At 48.1% G+C, this 21,052-nt stretch overlaps 1 protein-coding gene across 5 annotated transcripts in view; it reads right to left on the minus strand.

Moving 5' to 3' along the window:
* ZNF423 (zinc finger protein 423) overlaps positions 1 to 21,052 on the minus strand; it is a 366,017-nt gene that overhangs the window by 117,029 nt on the left and 227,936 nt on the right. For all 5 annotated transcript variants that reach the window (XM_023189610.2, XM_023189607.1, XM_023189606.1 and 2 more), the window contains one exon: positions 20,435 to 20,519. In XM_023189610.2, the coding sequence (XP_023045378.1) occupies positions 20,435 to 20,519 (85 nt within the window). The remainder of the gene's footprint in view (positions 1 to 20,434; positions 20,520 to 21,052) is intronic.

Below are 21,052 nucleotides of genomic sequence, written 5' to 3' on the forward strand. Positions count from 1 at the left end.
ACCGGTGTCTGAGCTGCAAGCACAGCCCCTGGTTGTGACACTGGATAAGCAACAGAAAGCAGGCCGGAGAATATGCACAGGCAGGCAGCAAACAGGGTCACCACTGGTACCCCACTGGCGGGCACCCGGGCCCCTCACCACTGTCTCTCAACCCAGGCCTCTCGAAGCACCCACAGCCACTGACATTTCATCACATCTGCCCAGCCACCTGTGAGAGAGTGTTCTCACCATTGGGGTCGCAGAGGGCTGAAGACTGGCCACAGTCACCCTCCAGGACAGACCTAACCCACACCTCTCCTAGCCCTGATAGTGGCACAGTGGTCCAGGACAGAAATTTTCAGTGAAACCTTCACAGAACAGAACAGAGCAGGGCGCCACCCACCCCCATCTAGGTGGCCCACAGGCACCTGCCTTGAACACACCACTGCCACACTGCAGTTTGAGAACCAGTGATCTAGTGGCCTCGTTTCTAGTCTCCATCAATATTAAATAGTTGCATCACCTCAGCAGGTTTCCTAAACCTCACTCTATTTCTGTATCCATAAAAGGGGCATCCTGGGTTTGTGCAAGAGCTCAGCTTTTTTGAGGGATGCACAATCACGGTCAGTGCAATCCCTGCTCCCTCTGCCCCTGTCCCAACTTCCAGTCTAGCCATCTGGTCCTACAACCTGAGATCCTTCTCCCATCCACAAGGCTCAGAATTTTGCATTGCTCTGCCCCTGTGTCCAACCACCAAACACCAAGAAGCCTGCTGCGTCCACCCTGTTCGTGGGCTGCCACGACCACTGTCCCTACTGGTGTGATGAAAGCTGGACACTGTTCCCTCCAGACCCCAGCCTGTCCACATCACCAGATCCTGGGAGGGAAGAATCAGAATGCAAAGAAACAGTTGAAAGAAAAATAAATCACACCCCAGAGGAAAGGGGGAAATGTATTATCACTTTCAACTTTTGCCTTGGATGCTGCCTGGCTTAATGTATTGGCTTCCATGCCCACAACAGCTCATTCTTCTCCTCTTGCCAAGGGTACTGAGGGTTCCAAAAATAGTCCTGGCCCTGGGTCTGGCCCACTGGGTCCCAAAGTCCCAGCTCCCAGGTTCCCACCGAGCTCCAGGTCCCACCACCAGCAGATGTAGTATCAACCAGAATTTCCCAGACTTACCTGAAGATACAAACCCTGGGGGTGGAGGATACTTGTTGGCTACCCAGATTTCCAGGCCTCCTCACACCCAAGTTCCATCTCTTCTCTCGTTCATTAAATACTTATTGAATGAGATGGAACTTGGGCAGGAGGATGCCTGGTTTGCATCCATCCCAGCCTCTGGCCAGCTGTGTGAACTCAGGAAAGTGTCTGTCCCTCTCAAAGCCACAGCTTCCTGATAAGTAAAATGGACCACTTAGTCCTGAAGCTTCGATCTTTTCCTTGGCTTCAACAGAGCAGCAAGCCCCTTCTAGGCACTACTCCTAACAAAGAGGGAACTCCAACTTAGCCTCCTAAAAGAGAACCAAGCCCATCCCACTTCCTTCCCTTCCTCAGAACAGACACTCAGGCCCACTTCTGAGACAGAGCAGACCCTCCCTCGGGAGAATTAAAATGCTATTTTTAAATAAATGAAGCCCCAGCCCTGCACCAGCCCCGAAGACTGTGAGCTGGGCGAGGTGGCTTCCTGCATGTGCCTCACTTATTAAGACATTGCCACTCTGAAAAGTGGAGTCATTCCCAAGACCCCGTGGTCACTGGCAGGCAGTGGTTGACCGACAAGTGTCAGTTTCAGCTTGCTGATCAGCAGAGGCCAACAGGCTGTGAAACAAGGAGCGGATGTGCTAATGACAAAATTTTCCAAACTGAAAACACGAGGAGCAGGTTCCCGGGAAAGGTGTTTCCCCAACCTCTACCTTGTGATGGGACGAATGAGAAAAGCACCAGCCAAACACAGAGTCCGGAGTCATCAAGACTTCGTGATGAGAATGCAACAGGGGCTGAGCAGAAAGAGGGGGGCCACTGTCACAGCCGCGTGCACCTGCAGCCGGTGCCGTTGTCATTGCAGTTCTGAGGATGTCACGAGGAGCAAGCAACTGTCATCAAACTATAAACAGAGTGAAAACTGCAAAGGACATGTAGGAGTCACCTTCCTATGGGAAAGTCCCATCCTTTGGGGTTAGAATTAGAGCAAAATTAAGTCCTCTCTTAGACTCTCTCCTGTGCAGTAAGAAGAAACATCTGTAATGCCCACCAACAGCACAGGCACAGAAGGGGCCTGGCATGGGGGTAAGTCACTGGGAAGACACACGCTAGACCTAGAGAAGCCAGCTTGAGAGCAAGGAAACGGTGTCATGCCAAGCCCATGGTTAGAATTCAGTAACACTTGCTGAGGAGTGGAGGGACAGAAAGAGTAGAAAATAGGGTAACAAGCAAGGTTGATACGCAGAATGTTTCAACAACTGGTGCAGCAGCATCCCCACCAACCTGAATTATCCAAGGGGGTGGTGTGGTAGCCGTGATGGACTGCAGGTTATCCCCTCAAGTGCTGCGAATGCCCAGGAGGCCCAGGTCCCAGAGGGAGAACCTGCGGACAGGGGTCTCAGTGCAGAAACTCTTTGCTAGGTGGTTAGAAAGCATATGAACGTTTTATCAAACAGTACAGTGGTGCTGGTGCACACCAGCTAAGGTGTCCTGACACAGATGCCTTGGTGCACAGTGATCACAGGGGCCCTGGGATGGGTGAGAACACAGCGAGGAACATTCTAACTATCTTTTCACTTATTTGTTCCTTTGACTGAGTAATGCTCCTGCCAGCCCTGAAACAAGGCTTCCCAAGTCTCCGAGCAGAGAAGTGGGGACCATACAAGCCGTGCAAAGGCCACTGGAACCAGAGCAGAGCCCACGGGGTGGGGGTGTGCAGAGAGAGGTCACCAGGAGAAAGAGATGCACTGCCCCAGGAGGAGACAGAGCCAGACGTCTTAACCCAGATTCTCATCCTCATGCTACAGAGACAAGCCAAAATGTTTTATGGCAAAACGTTAAATGTTTTGTTTTTGTTGTTGTTGTTGTTGTTGTTTTGTAAAACAGATCTTGACAGCTGAGAGAGTCAAGGTCCTTCATTCACACAGGTGATTAGTGAGTTGTTGTTTTGTTTTTCCTTTAAGGAAACAGGCCTTATGATAAACCCTTCATGCAAACCCCACTCAGGAGAGCATTTTTTGGGGTCCTTACGTAGTGAAGGGTGCCTTTTGTGGCTCACTGCAGCCCTGCATAACAGGCCACAGAATTTACAGTTCATAAACATAAGAAGATTAATTAAGCCCAGCATGGACTGAGGACCTCAACTTCAGCATCCATTAAGGATTTGTGTTATCAGTAGAAATGACTACCTTTTTCCTAAAGCTATGGGTTCTTTACTGTGTATGTTGATGTTTGATGGGAATCCAATCCTAACCCTGATTCTGGGGGCAGATCATCAAAACTGAAGAAGCTGGGTTTGTGTCACAGAGCTTCTTGATTTCTATCCGCTCCTGCAACTTTAAAAGAGCAGCCCACGGAATCCTCTTCCCAAAGTGCAAGGGTTAAGTAATGGGGTTGTTTTAGTCATACGAAAGTAAGGATCATTCTGCATCGTAATAGGCCCATAATTAATTCACGCATTCAACTGTTAAGTCCAGAAATATGTTCATGTTGACAATTTGCATTTGATGCTTCAAAAACAATCTGGCATGTTTTTATTTGCCTCAAAATCTCAGAAACATCCACCCTTTTCCATTATCCATCCAAATGCTACAATTCCACTACAGCTTCCCGAGGCCCTGCCTGTGAGAATGAGGGGAGGGGGCTCAAGATGCCCAGTCGGGAGAAGTGGTGTTAGTGCGAGAGCTGTCCTCCTTTGAAGGACAAGACCACCATATGGCCAGTGGAATTTCCGTCTGCCCCTCCCAACTCCCATGACAGCTTTTAGCCCTAGGCATGAATGACTGGAGATCATTCTACTACCCCGTGTCTTCAACACTGGATCAGTGATTTTCCCCTCAATCCCCAAGCACTAATAATGCCCCACCTTTGCCCAGCTCCTGGTCTACACTATGAGTGCACCCATCTGATATGTCAGGTGGGACCCCACCCCAGCTTGTCTACCTCATCAGCTCCTAGGAGGATAAAACCAGAGTGAGAAGGACCATCGGAGGGAAGAAAATAAAAAGCAATGCTGGCACAAGAACAAGGGATCGTTAGTATCAACGTTTACTGCTAGGCTTGATTTACAGCTGCCACCAGGTGAGTCAGAAGAGGAGGGGAGAGGGAAGGAGGAGGGGCCTGAGCTCAAGCCCTCAAACTCTTAGCTCCAATTTCTGCACCTTGAGTTCTACAAGCTAGCACAGAAGCTGCTGTGGAATAAAACAATGTTTATGGAGATTCTCAGTTGCCTGTGCTACTTCCAGATCACTCCCATAGACGTACTATTCCCTATTCCTCTGTCTAAGTACAACTAAAACCCTGAACATTATATATGAAAGAAACAGAAGAAGATTCAGAAAGGCAGAGAGAAGAAGGCAGACCAGCCAGGGACCCAAGAAGTGACACAGTGGTGAGGACCCTGGGTCTGCTTTTTGCTTCATATATCCCAGACTAGGAGCTGACAAAACTGGCAGCCCAGAAACACCAATAAGGATTTTGTTTTAAGCTTTAACCAAAGCCCACTCTCTCTAGCCCAAGAACCAGGAAAGATTTTTGCCTGGCAAAACAGAAAACTTTTAGACAATAATAGCTCTGCTCCAGGCAAACCCCCCAGAAGAAAACTGTGACCCCACCACCATCCACTCCAGCAAAGGCTGAATGGAGATCTGAGACTCCCATGCTGGCAAGGCTATAATGAGGCACTCACCGCCTGCTCTTCCCATCCCTGTTAATGTGGTGTCAGGGAAACCCTAGCAGGGAGCCAAGCCAGTCATACTTGCTGGGCAGTAACAAGGCCTCTCCCCATGGTGTCAGTAGAGACCACATGGGGAGCCTGGACTCCCCTCCTACCAAACAGGAGCAGGTACTCCAACTCATCCTCCTGGTATAGTGGAGACCATGTGGAGAGCAGAAATGAGGCATTCCTACCATGACTGCTCAGAGAGGTATGAGTAGAGACCTAGGGAGGAAATGAGCCTGGAATTCTGCCCACACTTGGCAGTAGCAAGATGGCATCTGCACCCCTTCTGCACTGGAGTGGGGTCAAAGGAGGGTTTAAATCAGATCCACAGAGTCATTGTGTAATACATAAAGATTTCAATTAAAACATCATCTATCCTACCAAGAAACAAGAAGATCTCAAATTCAATGGCAAAAACAAGTCAATCAACATATGCCAATCTCAAAATGACAGAGATGTTGGAATTAGCTAATGGGGAGTTTAAAGGAGCCACCACAAAATTACATCAATAAACAATTATGATCATCCTTGAAACAAATGGAAAAAAAGCAAGTCTAGCAAAGACCTAGATAGTTTTGACAAAGAAATAGGAGATACAAGGAGGCACTAAATGGAAATTTTAGAAATGGATAAAGGAGAAAATCTTAAAACTCAATGAATAGGCCTAACAGCAGAAGAGAGGAGAGAAAAAAAGAATCAGTGAACTAGAAGACAGAATAAGAAAAATCACCCAGAGTTTCAGGGGCCTGTGGGACTACAACATATTCGTGATTCAAGTCCCAGAAGGAGATTTAAAAAAAAAAAAAAAAAGAGGGGAGGATTGAAAATGTACTCAAAAGAGTGATGGCTGAAAAATTCCCAAATTTGGCAAGAGATGCAGATGTATTCAAGAAAATGAGTGAAACTCAAAAGGAATAAACACAAGGAAATCCACACCAAGACACATCATATTCAAACTCCTGAAAACTCCAGGACAGGAAAAAATATTGAAAGCAGCTAGAGAAAAAAATGACACCTTATATATAGTGGAAAAATAATTCGAATGACAGCAGATTTCTCATTAGAAACCATGGAGGCAAGAAGGAAGTGGCAGAGCATTTTTCAACTGCTGAATAAAAAAGGACTATCAACCCACAGTTCTTCTACATCCAGTGAAAACACCCTTCAAGAATCAAGGGAAAATTGAGATATTCTCAGATAAAAGAAAACTAAGAGAATGCGTCACCAGCAGAATCATCCTAAAAAGGATGGTTAAAGGAAGTTTTCTAAACAGAGAGGAAATGATTGGAACCTTAGGTAGTAAGAAAGAACATGGTAGGGAAATTACACTGTAGATACCACTAATTTCCCTTCTCTTCTTGAGTTTTCTAAAGTATGTTTGATGTCTAATGTAAAATGTTAACACTATCTGATGTAGTACTAAATATATGCAGAAGAAATAGTTAAGACAATTATAAGTAGGGAAGAGTAAAGGGACCTACAGGAGGTAACTTTTCTACATTTCACTTGAACTGGTAAGATTATGACACCAGTAGTCTTTGATAAGTTATGCGTATTTAATATAATACCTACACTAATCATGATAAAAAGCTGTATCAAGAAACGAAAACACTACAGATAAACCAAAATGAAATTCTTAAAAACATTCAAGTAAGTCACAGGAAGGAAAAAAGAAAACCAGAAATGAAAAACAGAAAATAAAATATAAAATGCAGACTGAAGCTCTCACATATCATTAACAACATTAAATATAAATAACCTGAATATACTAATTAAAAGACAGAGATTGGCAGACTGGGAGGAAAATGACTCACGTGCTACAAAAATCAAGACTATATTGTATTTGGCAGAGGGATAGGCACGTACATCAGTGGAACCCAGAAACAGACCCACAGAAATATGCCCAACTGATATTTAACAAAGGTGCAAAACAATTCAATGGAGAGACTAGACAATGTGGCTCATGCCTATAATCCCAGTGCTTTGGAAAGCTGAGGCAAGAAGATTGCTTGAAGCCAGGAGTTCAAGACCAGCTGGGCAGCATAGTGAGATCCTTCTCCACAAAAAATTTAAAAATTAGCCGGATGTGGTGGCCTATGCCTCTAGTCCTAGCTATTTTCTTAGGGGGAAGTTGGTGCTGAGGCAGGAGGATTGCTTGAGCCCAAGAGTTCAAGGCTACAGTGAGCTATGATCATGCTACTGCACTCCAGCCTGGGCGACAGAGTAAGATCTTGTCTCTAAAAACAGACAAACAAAGCAATTCAATAGAAGAATGATAGCCTTTTCATCAAATGATACAGGATCAACTGGACATTCATAGGCAAAAATAAAAACAAAAACAAAAAACCTCAACCTAAGTCTTATAAAAATGTGAAATACAAAACTATAAAACTTTCAGGAAAAAAAAATAGGAGAAAATCTTTGCACCAAAAGTATAATCCATAAAGGAAAAATTGAATATCTAATTAAACAAAATTAAAAACTTGTATTCTGCAAAAGCTCCTCAAGATAAAATGACAAGCTCCAGACTGGGAAAAATATTTGCTAACCACATATCTAACAAAGGACTAGTACTTAGAATATATGAAGAGCTCTCAAAACTAAGTGGTAAAAAAGCAAATGATCCAATTAGACAATGGGCAAAATATATGAAGGGAACATTTCATCAAAGAGGAACAACGGCTGGCAAATAAGCCCATGAAAAGATGTTCAACATCATTAGCAATTAGGAAAATGAAAATTAAAAGTACAATGAGATATCACATTGCAACTATCAGATTGGCTAAAATAAAAAAATAGTGACAGAACAAATGCTGGTGAAAATGTAGAGAAATGTGACTTTTCCTGCATTGCTGGTGGGAATGTAAAATGGCACAGCCACTCTGGAAAACAGTCTGGCAATTTCTTAAAAAGTCAAACATGCAAGTACTACAGACCTAGCAATTGCACTCTTGGGAATTGACCCCCAAAATAACGAAAACTTATATACAATTCCATTTATATAACAGTCTTGACATGATAAAATTATAGAAACAGAGAAAAGAGTAGAGGTTTCCAAAGGTTATGGAAGGGCTGGGTAGGAGGGAAGTGTCTATGGCTATAAAAGGGTAACAGGAGGGATTCTTGTGGCAACGGAAATGTTCTGTAGCTTGACTGTATCAATGTCAATATCCTGGATGTGATATTGTACTCTAGTTTTGCAAGATGCTACTGTTGGGAGAAACGGGGTAAAGTGTACAGAGGACCTCTATGTGAATCTGCATGAGAATATACAATTATTTCAAAATAAAAACTTTATTTTCTTTAAGCTAAAATTGTTTAAAGGACAAATAAAAGCCCAGGAGGGGCTTTCAAAGAAGGGTGAATGGATACGGAGCGGTGGCTCACAACAGTAATCCCAACAGTTTGGGAGGCCGAAGCGGGTGGATCACCTGAGGTCAGGAGTTCAAGACCAGCTTGGCCAACATGGTGAAACCCCATCTCTACTAATACTACAAAAATTGTCCACGTATGGTGACGCATGCCTGTAATCTCAATTACTCAGGAGGCTGAGGCAGGAGAATCACTTGAACCTGAGAGGCAGAGGTTGCAGTGAGCTGAGATCGTGCCATTGCACTCCAGCCCGGGCAACAAGAAAGAAACTCCATCACCAAAAAAAAAAAAAAAAAAGAAGAAGAAGGCAGGGGGGTGGTAATGAGCACCAGCATTCTTCCCAAGCTAACTGGCTTGAGGCATGGGGATGGTGGGGAGGGTGCAGGGTTGCCAGGTAAAATACAGGACAGCAGGCAAATGCAAATTTCAGATAAGAAATAATGTTTTAGTAGAGTATGTCCCATGCAAATGAATGGAGACATACTTCGACTAAAAATGTATTGGCCGTTTATTTGAAACTCAGACTTACTTAGCCAGTATTTTCAGTGGTTAAATCTGGATACCTAGAGGAGAAGGATGGGACAGGAGGGTTCTGGAGCCCCCAGGGACAGTGGGTTGAAAAAGGCAGGGTGGAAACAGGGAGAAGTAAAAGAGAATGAGCAAAGGGATGCCAGAGGACCAGAAAGGCACACAGGCTAGGCAGTCCCACGGTGGGGGCAGGGGGCAGTCACAAGCTGGGAGGCCTGAAGTCCCCCACCTGCTGGTGAAACAACCCTGTGTGGGGCAAGCAGGCAGAATCCAGAGGTCTAAAGAGCGGCCTGGCAGCCTGACCAAGGGGCTGCTTGAGGCACCAGGAGCATCACCCAGTTAACCCCAGGCCGATCCCTGGGCCTCTGTCGCCATGATCTGGCTCCACCCAAACAGTCTCCCCGCCCTACAGGGAAAGGACGTGCTGAGCAGTGGGTTCAAGTGTTCAGGTCGGTGGGCAGCCACGTGCTTGACCAAAACAAAAAATGCTCTCATAAGACTTTGCTATCAGCCTGCAAGTCAGCTCAAGGGAGGCCGCTGCACACCTCCCATTTTCACCTTGCTCCCACACACACCCAGGACCCACCCTTCTGTTCTGTGTGGTACCCATCACTACTGGACACAGTCAGGAGCTCCAACTTGTTCTCTTAGTGAACACCCGTCTGCTCCCACCAGACGCTATGCTCTGGGACAGAATGGCAAAGATTGTTCTGCTTGCTGCAATATTCATGCTTAGTGCCTGGCACACAGTAGGTATTCAAGAAAGAAAAATAACTTGGAACTGGAGGACATTATGTTAAGTGGAATAAGCCAGGCACAGAGAGACAAATGTTCCATGTTCTTACTTATTTGTGGGAGCTAACATTTAAAACAATTGAACTCATGGAGAGAGAGTGCGGAGTGATGGTCAGCAGATGCTAGGAAGGGTAGTAGGGAGGGAGGGGAAGTGGGGAGGGGAAGCGGGTACAAAAATGTAGTTAGACAGAATCAAAAAGATCTAGTATTTGATAGCACAACAGGGCGACTACAGTCAACAATCATTTATTGCACATTTAAAAATAACTAAAAGAGTATAATTGGATTGTTTGTAGCACAAAGAAAGAATAAATGCTTCAGGTGATAGATACCCCATTTTCTCTGATGTGATTATTATATATTGCATGCCTGTATCGAAAGATCTCATGTACTCCATAAATATATACACCTACTATGTACCCATAAAAATTAAAAAAAGAAAACTGAATGAATGAAGGAATAAATAAAAAATCGGTTTGATTGGAGTTACTCCTTCTGGGTCTGTCCTCCAGGCCCAGCCCCTTGGAGTCTTGACATGGCAGAGAGAAGGAACCATTCTTCTTCCAGGAAGGCTTCAGGAGCATCCTCTGAGCTGCTGAGTGCTGACATCTGGGACATAGGCTTAGCATGGCCAGTTTTTCCTCTCTAAACAGGGACTCTATCATCATCATCATTATTTAATAACACTAATACAATATTGATGGATACCATTTATTCAGAACTTACATGTGCCAGGCAGTGTGCTGGGACCTTTGCATGTATTTTAACTCATTTAATCCTCCAAACAGTGCCAACCAGTAAGTGTGGTGAGTTGCATTGTTTGTGCTGCCCCTTCTTGTGGAAATAAAAGCCCTCTTTCTTTTCAATAATACCCTTCCTACTTCCACTGCTGGGGGGCAGACCCCCAGGAAGGGCAGGGGTCATCAGCCTGACCAGACAACCAGCTCCACCTCCCTGGCCACAATCATTGGCTCATGGGCAGCTTCAGGACGCTCCTGAGGCCAGTGAGCTTCGCTCCTAGACCTTCACTGCAGATGAGGATGCACATGGCCCTCTCTGCTACTGGTTGCCATCTTGCACCAGGGGAGCCTACTTGAGAACAAAGGCAACAAAGCGGGAAGCAGAGCTGAGAGATAAGAGAGAGATAAACTGATAAGGACTTTGTTGGAGCCCCTGGAACCAGCCATGCCTGAAGCCTGATATCTAATATATCCCTAGACTTTTCTGTTACATGAACCAATAGTAAATTTGTTTATGCTTTAGTCAGTGTGAGTTGGATTTCTGACTTGCCACCAAAAGGGTCCTGCCTAAACTGTTATGTACTATTAAGATGAAAATATTTTATAGATGAGGAGCTGCAGTATATGAAGATGGCATAACTTAGGCATGAATAGACACAGCTGGAGCCAGAGCCCTCTCACTGCAGAGCCTGTGCTCTTAACCACTGTGTTTCACTGTCCAGTTCCACATTCAGTGTGTGTGCACACATATATGCACACTCTATTGCCCATTAATATTCACATCTGCAGCAGGTTGAGCAAACTGTTGAAGCTTAAAAATCTACAGGATAAATTCGAACCAGTAACTTCCTATCGGACTCTCTGTTTAGAAAACGCTCCTATCAGTGATGTCAAATTCTCACTGCAACCCAGGCTCACAGCTTGCCATTTATCTTCAGGGGATCACTTCCCTTCTCCCCACCTGTTTCCCCAGATAGGTGAGATGGGAATCACACCAGGCAGGACACTTCCAGGACTGAACAGCCATTGAGGGGCATCCCAGCTCCTTCAGAGGCAGAGTCTGCAGTTAGAAGAGGAGGCCTTCCACTTTCTCCCCACTGGGCCCCAAGGATCCAAGGCCAGGTCTGAGGCTTTGAAGCCCACTGGGTGCTGAGGACAGAGGAAACCAAGCTCTAGGGCCGCTGGCCACAGGACCCTTGTTGTCCACCGTTATTCTAGTAAGGCTCAGCCAGAAGCAGGTATGAGGGAAATTGTCCATGTATCAGCTGCTGCCAAGCAGTCAAATGATATCAAAGGATGCTTAACAAAGTCAGTTCAACAATCCAGGCCACCAAGCCCATGTGACATGACAGCAAGAAGAGAAGGACACGCTTATGAGCCGGCTCTAGCAACATGGTGCCAGGGCTCCAGTGCCGGCCCCTCCAGGACCAGCTCCTTCAGCATCTCCCTCACTTCTATCCTTCCTCTTCCCCTCCCTGCTGGCTCTCTCTCCCAAACCTAGAAACACACTTTGGTCTCTCTCTCTGAAAAATGCAAACACTTCCTGTTACCTTTGGAGCCTTCCAGCTCCCGCTTCTCTCCCTCCCCTCCAGCCCGGAACCCAGAAAGTCCATCGACACTGCTGGACCCCCCATCTCCTCCTGACCCCTTCAATCTAATGCCACTGACCCTGCTCACACCCAGGACACAATGGCCACTTGTTGCTGAGCCACACAGACCCTCTTCAACCTCCCTCCCAGGGCACCTTTCATGCTGCACCCAACTGATATTCCTGGAAACACTGCTCCTTCAGCACCAACCACCCCACACTCCTCACTCTCCAGGCTCCTCCCAGATGTTCTCACCATCTATGCTGATGCCCCTGGATCCCCTTCCTCAGACAGGGCCCTGCTGGCCAGACACCAACACTCAGATCTCCATGGGTATCTTGTGCAAGACCACGTTATCACAAACACTCAAGCCCACCAAACGTGATGAGCTTTCAGGTGCAGGGGTTAAGGGCGCAGGCTCCGAGTCACACTGGCTGAGTTCTGGTCCCTACCCTGAAATTTAGTGACATTGGATATGACATCTCAACTCCCCATGGATAAAAGGAGGTAATGACAGCAAGTCTCACAGGGTATTGTGAGGATAAAGTGTGATAACACCTGCAGATATGGAAAGAAGGGACTGGTGCTGAGTGAGCTTCATTAGATGGTACTGATTGATACGGTTTAGCTCTGTGTCTCCACCCAAATTTCATCTCGAATTGTAATCCCCATGTGTGGAGGGGGAGACCTGTAATCCCCACGTGTCGAGGGAGGAAGGTGATTGGATCATGGAGGTGGTTTCCCCCATGCATTTCTCATGAGTGAGTTCTCACAAGATCTGATGGTTTCATAAGGTGCTCTGCCCTCTTTGCTTTCTCCTCTCTCTCTCCTGTCGCCATGTAAGACGTGCCTGCTTCCCCTTCCACCATGATTGTAAGTTTCCTGAGGCTTCCCCTGTGGAGCTGAGTCAATTAAACCTTTTTCTTTTATAAATCACCCAGTCTCGGGTAGATCTTTACAGCAGCGTGAGAATGGACTGCTACACGAACCACTGCTAGCATCACTGTCTTCTTTACCATTCCCTAAGAGCTCTTCCTCTGGCACGATATCATCTGCCACCTGTCACCCAAAACCTGGTCACCTGAGACCTTTGAGTCTTCCTAACTTCTCCCCCTCCCATGTCCACTCAATAGTCAAATCCTGCTGGTTTTGTTTCTTAAATGTTTCTCCAGCCCATATCCTCCTATCCAATATCCTCACCTTCTCTCACCTACTCTACCTCATCCCCTGTGCTGTGATCCACCCACCTCCTGCCTCACAGTTTGTTCTGTTACAGTACTGAATTGTCTACAGTGTCCCTACATACTACATGAACCTCTTTTCTCTATAATTGGCTTGTACTGGTTTCTTTGCCTGGAATTCCTCTCCCACCTTACTTCTTATACTCTGAGACCCTGATTAGGTGTAATCTATTCCAGGAAGTTTTCCTGGAATACCCAGATTGGGAAACATGCCTGTCCTCTGAGCACCCTTATCTTAAACTTGTGACGTGACATTGAACTTGCAGGTTACCATCTCCTGAGTTGGGTTAGCGGCCCCTGGCAGAGCCCACCGAGGATTTTAATCGTGTTTACTGAACATGAAGGTATGAGGTTACTATTAGAAGAAACCTCAACGACAGAGGCCTTCCCCCAAAACAAACAAACAAACAAAAAATATGCATACAAAAGGAACTCATGAAAACAAGAAAATTTCCACTATTTTAAAATTCAGAACTGATGGATTCTCCATCGACCTAAACAGCTTCCTCAAATGAACCAATGGGATTCAAAGTCAGGGAAACCGAGTCCTTTGGGCTGGTTCTCTCACCCAGGAAGACTGTTGAAGAGGAAGTGACTATGCCCTAGTTTGGGGGTTTGGCAAGGAAAAAAAAAAGAATAAAAAAGAATTGGATTATAGGCTTGCTGTACAGGCTTGTTATTCTGACAGAACAGTTCCAGAACCTGAAACATGATCTCCGGAGGGAGAGGGAGACATTTGTATCACATATTAAGGTTAGACAGATGTTTTGGGTCTGGTGTTACCTGAATCAAAAGCACCATTGAAGAGCCTGACACAGCCTGGTTCAGCAACACGTGATCCTGGCAGAAAGGAGACAGGAACCCCTTTTTCTTTTCCTGTTCATGAGGTTTTCCTCTGTGGTTCTATTTGAGAGTTTTTTGTACCTCCCTGGAGCTGGGGCAAGACACCGACTTCCACTCCATACTGTTCCCCTTGGACCAGAGATTCCTTCCCCTCCAAAATGCTGCAGGCTGCGCCTTCAGCACGGGGCCAGGGTCCAAATGGCAGCTTGAACGGGTGGGCCCTGGCTCTGCAAGGCAGTTTGAAAGTATCTCCAGGGATGTGCTTCATAAAGACTTGTAAGGTAGAAAAACCTTCTGTCTCCCTCTCTCTCTTTTATACATACACACACACACACACACAAACACACACACAACACACAAACACATACACATACACAACACATACACATACACACACAACACACATATACACACACACATACACACACACACACGCACACATACACATAACACACACAAAACACACGCCTCCCTCCAGGGGGGCCAGGGGGCCAGTCCTGTCACAGTGACAGGGGAGGGCTGTGGACTAGAGGGCACACAAGGACAGAAGCTGGCACTGGGGACACTTTAAGGGCCTGGACAGGAGGCAGGAGGGGTTGATTTTCCAAACACCCACTTCCTCCCCCATTTATTTGCCCCTGACAGCAGAGCCCAGCCCTTGAAGGCACCCAGGGAAAGGGCCGGCGTGAGCATGAAAAGCAGGCCTCCGGAATGACTAATGCCCCACCGGGACAGGCCTAGCTCTGGCCTGGCTGCCCGCCAGAGAGTCCACAGCCACTTTCCAAGGACAGCAAGGGCAAGCGTTCCTGACAAGACTCCCCGAGGACCATCCCTTCCCAGCCCTGACCCTCCCTGGGGCTCCCCCAAGGGGCCCGTGAGGCCCTGCATGAGGATGTCCAGGGACCCACAGGCTGAGTCACCCCCTTGGGGCCAACCTGGGTCATGGCAAGTTTGTTATTTCAAGGACAAGTTCTCAGACCCCTTATCCAGCCATCCCCACCCAAAATGAACTAAAAGTAAGGCCTCTCCAGCAAATCGGCTTCCTGGGGGTCTCCAGACTCAGGCTCTGCCTCCCCGGGGTGAGGTGCCACATGCCCCAGGAGGGCAGTGTACACACATTGTACACATATGTTCAACACATGTGGGCGGACCCACTGCTCCTCCCTTCCCAGCCGTGGGGGGTGGGGGGGCCAGCTGCCTCTGGGCCAGGCCCCCCACAAGCCTCCTTCACTCTCCTTCAGCAGCACCCCTCGGGAGCCCAAGGCAGGGGCCTCCTGCAGAGCCATTTCCTGGGGCGGTAGAGGTGGGGGCCATCCTCCCAGAGTCCTGGGAGGGGGTGAAGGGGAGGTGGGGAAAGGGCAGCTGGGCAGAGCCAGGTCACCCCGGCAGGAGGCCACAGCACAGAGCTCTGGGCTGCTCCAAGTTTTTCATGTGCCTTCTGGCGGAGGGAGTGTCAGCCATTTCAAAAGCTGGGGGAGTCCCAGGGAAGGGGCCTCATTCTTCGTGGGAGGGGGGATTTCAAAGGAGACCCTGCTGTTGAAAGGTTTCCAAAGACCCTCGCCTTTCTATCAGACCCCAATCACTCCCCACCAGCAGCAGCCGGGAGTGGGGTGCTGGGAAAATGTTTCCAAGGAGACATGTCCCTGAGTCATCGTAACTCCCAGGGTCTCCGGGCTGCAGAGCCATGCAGAGGCCCACGCTGTAAAAAGGCCGGTTTACCGCCCCCCAGGGGAGCTCTCCAGCAGTCTGGGTCCCAGGGGAGGCCTGTCTCAGACCCCCAAGTGCCCTGAGTTTATGAGAGGGCTGCAGAGCTGAACAGGACCACTTCTACCCACCAAGTCCCCCTGGTGCCACTAAGGGGGCCTTTTACCCCCGTCAGCGGCAGGGCGGCCACTCTGGGCTCGGACCATTTAGCAGGAGAAGCCATCCACAGGGACACTGGGCCCCAACAGATTTACTGAGATTGCAGAGCCAGCCCCAAAGCAGGCCTGCTGTGCCTGCCTCTCACCATTCCCCCAGCAGCCTTTCCAAGCCACCAGGGCCGGCCAGACTCACAGCACAAGCCACATCTAAGTTCCATCAACTCCTTCTCTTCTCCCCCTGCCTTGTTCCCTCACCCCAGGACCACACCAGGTGGGTCTTCGTTCTCTTCCCAACTGGTTCCTTCTCAACACTGCAGCCAGATTCATCTCCTAAGGCTCAGGCCAGGCTACACCCTGCTCCAAAACCTTCAATGGCTCCCTAGCACTTCAGTCCAAGGTTTAAACTCAGGTACCCACAGGGACCAGGCTGGAGACTTAAATGCGCAAGACCATGATGCCTGGGAATGCATGCCTTGCCTACAGGAAACTGCTGCTGCTGCTAAGTCACGCCAGGTGGGAATGATGATTGTGGGAATGTGAAGCCCTGGCTGCCACCTCTTGTGGTTTTTCAAGAGAAGCCTAATAAATCATAGCCAAGGAGCCCCCAAAGTTGGACCCTGGCCTATGGGGTGAAGGCCAAACCCTAACCCTTCCACTTGGTATCGGGGTGCTCTGTGGCTCACCCCAACCCCCTCCCCACTCTCACTCCCCACAATGTCTCCATCCTGGCCAGGCCAGGCACCTACGGCCCCCTAGACTCACCTGCTCTCCTCACCCCCCATCCTCCTATAGGCAGTGGCTCACCACCCTCGCAGCCTGGCAGCAACACATTGCTCCAGAGCCTCCTCCTGATGTTCAGTCCTCCCTCTGAAGGCAACATCCCCCCTCTTCATCCTTCAACACCCAGGGGGCCCTGTTCTGAGAGCACCTACACCACTGCATTGCACTTACCTGCATGCCCATCAGCCTTCCCCTGGAGAGGGAACCCTGAGGTCTCTCCCACCACAGGCCCTGGCAGGGGCTCCAAACACAATGGAGGGACCCTAGCTGTAGTTCAGACCCTGCCTCCATTACTCAGGCTGGAAGGGCTTGGGTAAGTCACGTAACCTCTCTAAGCCCCGGGTTCCTCATCTGTCAGATGGGGAACTAGTGCCCATGTCAAGTGCCTGGCACGTAGAAAGGCTGAGTCAGTAGCAGCTGTTAGCATCCTTAGCCAATGTGACCTCTTTGCTGCATGGTATGTGCAGTGTCTTCTATGGGATGATCTCTGAGGCAGAGACCATGTCCCCTGTACCCCCATCATCCACAGAGACCGCTGCAACTCTCAGCATGCCATAGGTCCTCAGTTAAGGTCCTCTGGTAGATTGGGTTGATGAGACTCAGGGAAGGCAGGCAGGTAGGGAGCACAGGTTAGAGTGAGAGGGACTGCCCAGCCGCCAGAGGTCTGGCTCACCTGGGGTTCCATGCTGCAGTGAACTGGAATCTCTGCTCGGGGACCAATCAACCACTCCCTGCTGCCTACTCTCCACGCCCCCAACTCCCACATTCCCGGGCTCCAGGTCAGGGCAGGAATGGGCAAGGAGACCTGTCTAGCCCCCAGCCAAGGCGCCTTCCCTCAGAAGCCCAGCCCGCAGCTCACACACAGACCCCAATGCCCCTCAAACCCTCCTTTTGTGTTTCCCACAACTCTAGTCAAGAGCAAACCCTTCACCTCGCACCTGAGTACACACAGCTTCCAGGCTTTGCACAAAAGGCAAGGTGGAGGAGAGGAGGGAGGGGCAGAAACACCTTGGAAATCACTGCGGTCCAATTAGCCAGGCTTGCGCCCTTCGTGCTTACAAACAAGAACGCGCATTAGCACCTGCTACAAAAGCAAACATTTTTAGATATCTTCATCTTCACCTCTCTGACACTCCGTGAGAGGACTCTCAGCAGCCAGTGACTGACAGGGGAGTGCTCCTTCTTATCCTTCAGCAGGGGGCTTTCAGATGGAGAAATTAAGAAGCCACCAATCTGCCTGTCAGGCCAAGCTCCCAGGGCCCCCACCTGCTCTTCCCGGGCCCCTCCTCCCCACTCTCCGCCAGGTGAGCCCCACCACACACACGACTGGGAATCAGTGGCTGCAGGAGACTGGCTCCAAGGCACTGAGGCAGAGGCTGTCAGATAGGTTGGGGGTCAGGGGGACTGAGATAATGGGCATAAGCATGGCCAATGCTGTGGCTAGGTAGGGACCAGGGGACCCATACCTGCCCTGAGAGCACCTTCACTAAAGAAGGGCCTTTGCAATGCAAACCCTAAACAAAACCTTGACGACTGTACAAATTTGGAGCAAACTGAAACTGTCATATACCACTGGTGGGGGGGTAAGTTCATACAACCACTTCAGAAATGTATTTGTCAGTATGTACTAAAGGTGAACATCATTTAACCTGTGACTAAGCAAGTCCATCCAAATCCTGTATTCCCATTTTATATACATATTTATACGTATAAATATAGTATATAACACTATATTATATATTATATATAAACACAAAATATAGTATCTATATATTCCTATAATCACAATAAAATCACACACATATGTTCATCAGTAGACGTGTACATGGGGCTGGGTGCAGTGACTCACGCCTGTAATCCCAGAAATTTGGGAGGCCGAGATAGGCAGATCACTTGAGGTCAGGAGTTTGAGACCAGCCTGGCCAACATAGCAAAACCAAGTCTCTACTAAAAATACAAAAAAATTAGCCAGCGGCGATGCCATATGCCTGTAGTCCCAACTGCCTGGGAGGCTGGGGCAGGAGAATCACTTGAACCCCCGGGAGGCGGAGGTTGCAGTGAGCAGAGATCACACCACTGCACTCCAGCCTGGGTGACAGAGTGAGACTCTGTCTCAAAAACAAACAAACAACAACAACAAAAAAAACACCAAACCGAAACAAAACAAAAGAAGACATATCCATGAATGTGCCAGCAGTATTTCAGAATGGGCCCATCAAGAATCAAACAGATAAATGGTGGCTGGCATGCTCCTGTGACAGATTATTACACACCAATGAGAGTCATGATCTCCAACTAGAGGCAATAATGTGAAAAGTGAAAGATGTCAGGTGCAAACAAGTAGAAACTGTGATTCCATTTCCATAAAGTACAAATCAGGCAAAACCAGCCTATATTATTAGACATCAGCATCATGATGACCTGTTGGTGGTGGGGGAGGGCCTGAAGGAGGCCAAGAGGGAAGCTTCTGAGATGCTAGAAATAGTCTGTTTCTTGATCTGTGTGTGGGTTACACAAGTGTGTTTAGTTCATGAAAATTCATTAAGCTGCTCACTTATGACAGGTTTTCTAAATGTACGCAGTAAAGGGTTTTGTAAACCAGTACTCTGATGGCACAGCTGTTAAGCAGCAATGAAAACATGCTAGAAGAAGAAAAACAGAGATGAAGTAAAGATGAAGTTCAGGCCAGGCGTGGTGGCTCACGCCTGTAATCCCAGCACTTTGGGAGGCCAAGGTGGGTGGATCATGAGGTCAGGAGTTTAAGACCAGCCTGGCCAAGATGGTGAACCCCCTCTCTACTAAAATCTACAAAAATTAGCCAGGCGCAGTGGCAGGTGCCTGTAATCCCAGCTACTTGGGATGCTGAGGCAGGAGAATCGCTTGAACCCAGGCGGCAGAGATTGCAGTGAGCAAAGATTGCGCCACTGCACTCCGGCCTGGGCGATAGAGTGAGGCTCCATCTAAAATAAAAAATAAAATATTAACAAAAAGATGAAGTTCAACCCATGGCTGCAACTTTACTGCTCAGACTACAGAGTCTTGGAGAAAGTGATCACATATCCAACGAAGACCCAGGGTATCAGACTTCTGGAAGCTCTCCCAGGCCCCAGCCCATCCCAGGCCAGCCCCTTCCCTTAAAACCTCCATGCCCATCAGAACATCCAGCTGTGCCCTCCCCTACAATGAGGGCACCCCTAGCTGCCAAGGAGACCACATCCACCCATCCAAGGTAAAGGGGACTTCACAGTTTCCCGGGTCTCTCGTGCCAAGTGTGTGAACTCTACAGAACTTTGCAAGCTGCCCTTCTAGAGAGGCTGAATATTCCAAAGTCCAAAACCACTTGAACAGGAATGAGAAAAGTACCAAAATAACTTTGTAAGCGTTCTGTTTTGACAATGTGCCTGAGGAATTCACCATGTTGAGTGGGGAAATGTGAACAGTTAAATCTATTCAATGTCATGACACACAGAATTGAAGCATAATTGTTCCTGAGTGCTTGACAACTGGAAAGCACTTTGTTTCAGAAATGGAGGGAAATTTATGCTAGAAAATGGAAGAGATTGTCAAAAGTTTGATTATAATGTGAGTGGAGCTGCGACAAGAAGGCTCAGATGGAGAAAGGGCTCCTATTCTGACATTTTCACTCCCATGTGCAATGTCTCAGAAACAGCAACAGTGACTCTGTCCTTTGGCCTAAAAGCCAGTAAAATGATGATTGGAACCGCAAATTTCAAACCCCAAAGAGTAGCTCCAGCACGGCTGGGAGGAAATGCTCTCTTACCAATCATGTGGTTGGCAACATGGATTTGGATCTCTCTCTCGTTCTCGAAGGTCATCTGGCACTTGATGCACTGGTATGTCTTTTTCTGTTTGGAAACCAAAAATAAAAGATTTAGAGAGGAAGGAGGTACGAAAAAGGAGAAAGCATAAGTTCCTAGGGGGCCTGGCTCAAGACTTTCCAGAATGGTTCTGTCCCCTCCTAGGTCTCCCCAGGCCATTCTCTTCCCACCTCCCTCTAAATCCAGCTCTACCAGACTGGGGAAGGGGCATGAAGCTACATTCCAAGGGAGCTGCTCCTCTGCTAGATCTGGGAAAACTGCCATCCCAAGGTGAAGCTTTGAGGGAGCTGAGGGAGGCCTCCTTGCTTAGAAAGGCAAATCCATCTACCCATGCCCCCATCCATCCACCCATCCATCCAACCACCCATCCATCCTCCATCTACCCATCCACTCATCTACATACACACTCAACCATCTACCCATTCATCTATTTACATACACACCCATCCATCCACCCATTCATCCATCCACCTGCCATCCATCCTCCATCTACCTATCCATCCATCTACATACACACCCACCAACAGACCCATCCATCCATCCTCCATCTACCCATCCAT

This window comes from Piliocolobus tephrosceles, chromosome 17 (assembly GCF_002776525.5).
Source record: "Piliocolobus tephrosceles isolate RC106 chromosome 17, ASM277652v3, whole genome shotgun sequence".
In the NCBI taxonomy this organism is placed as follows: domain Eukaryota; kingdom Metazoa; phylum Chordata; class Mammalia; order Primates; family Cercopithecidae; genus Piliocolobus; species Piliocolobus tephrosceles.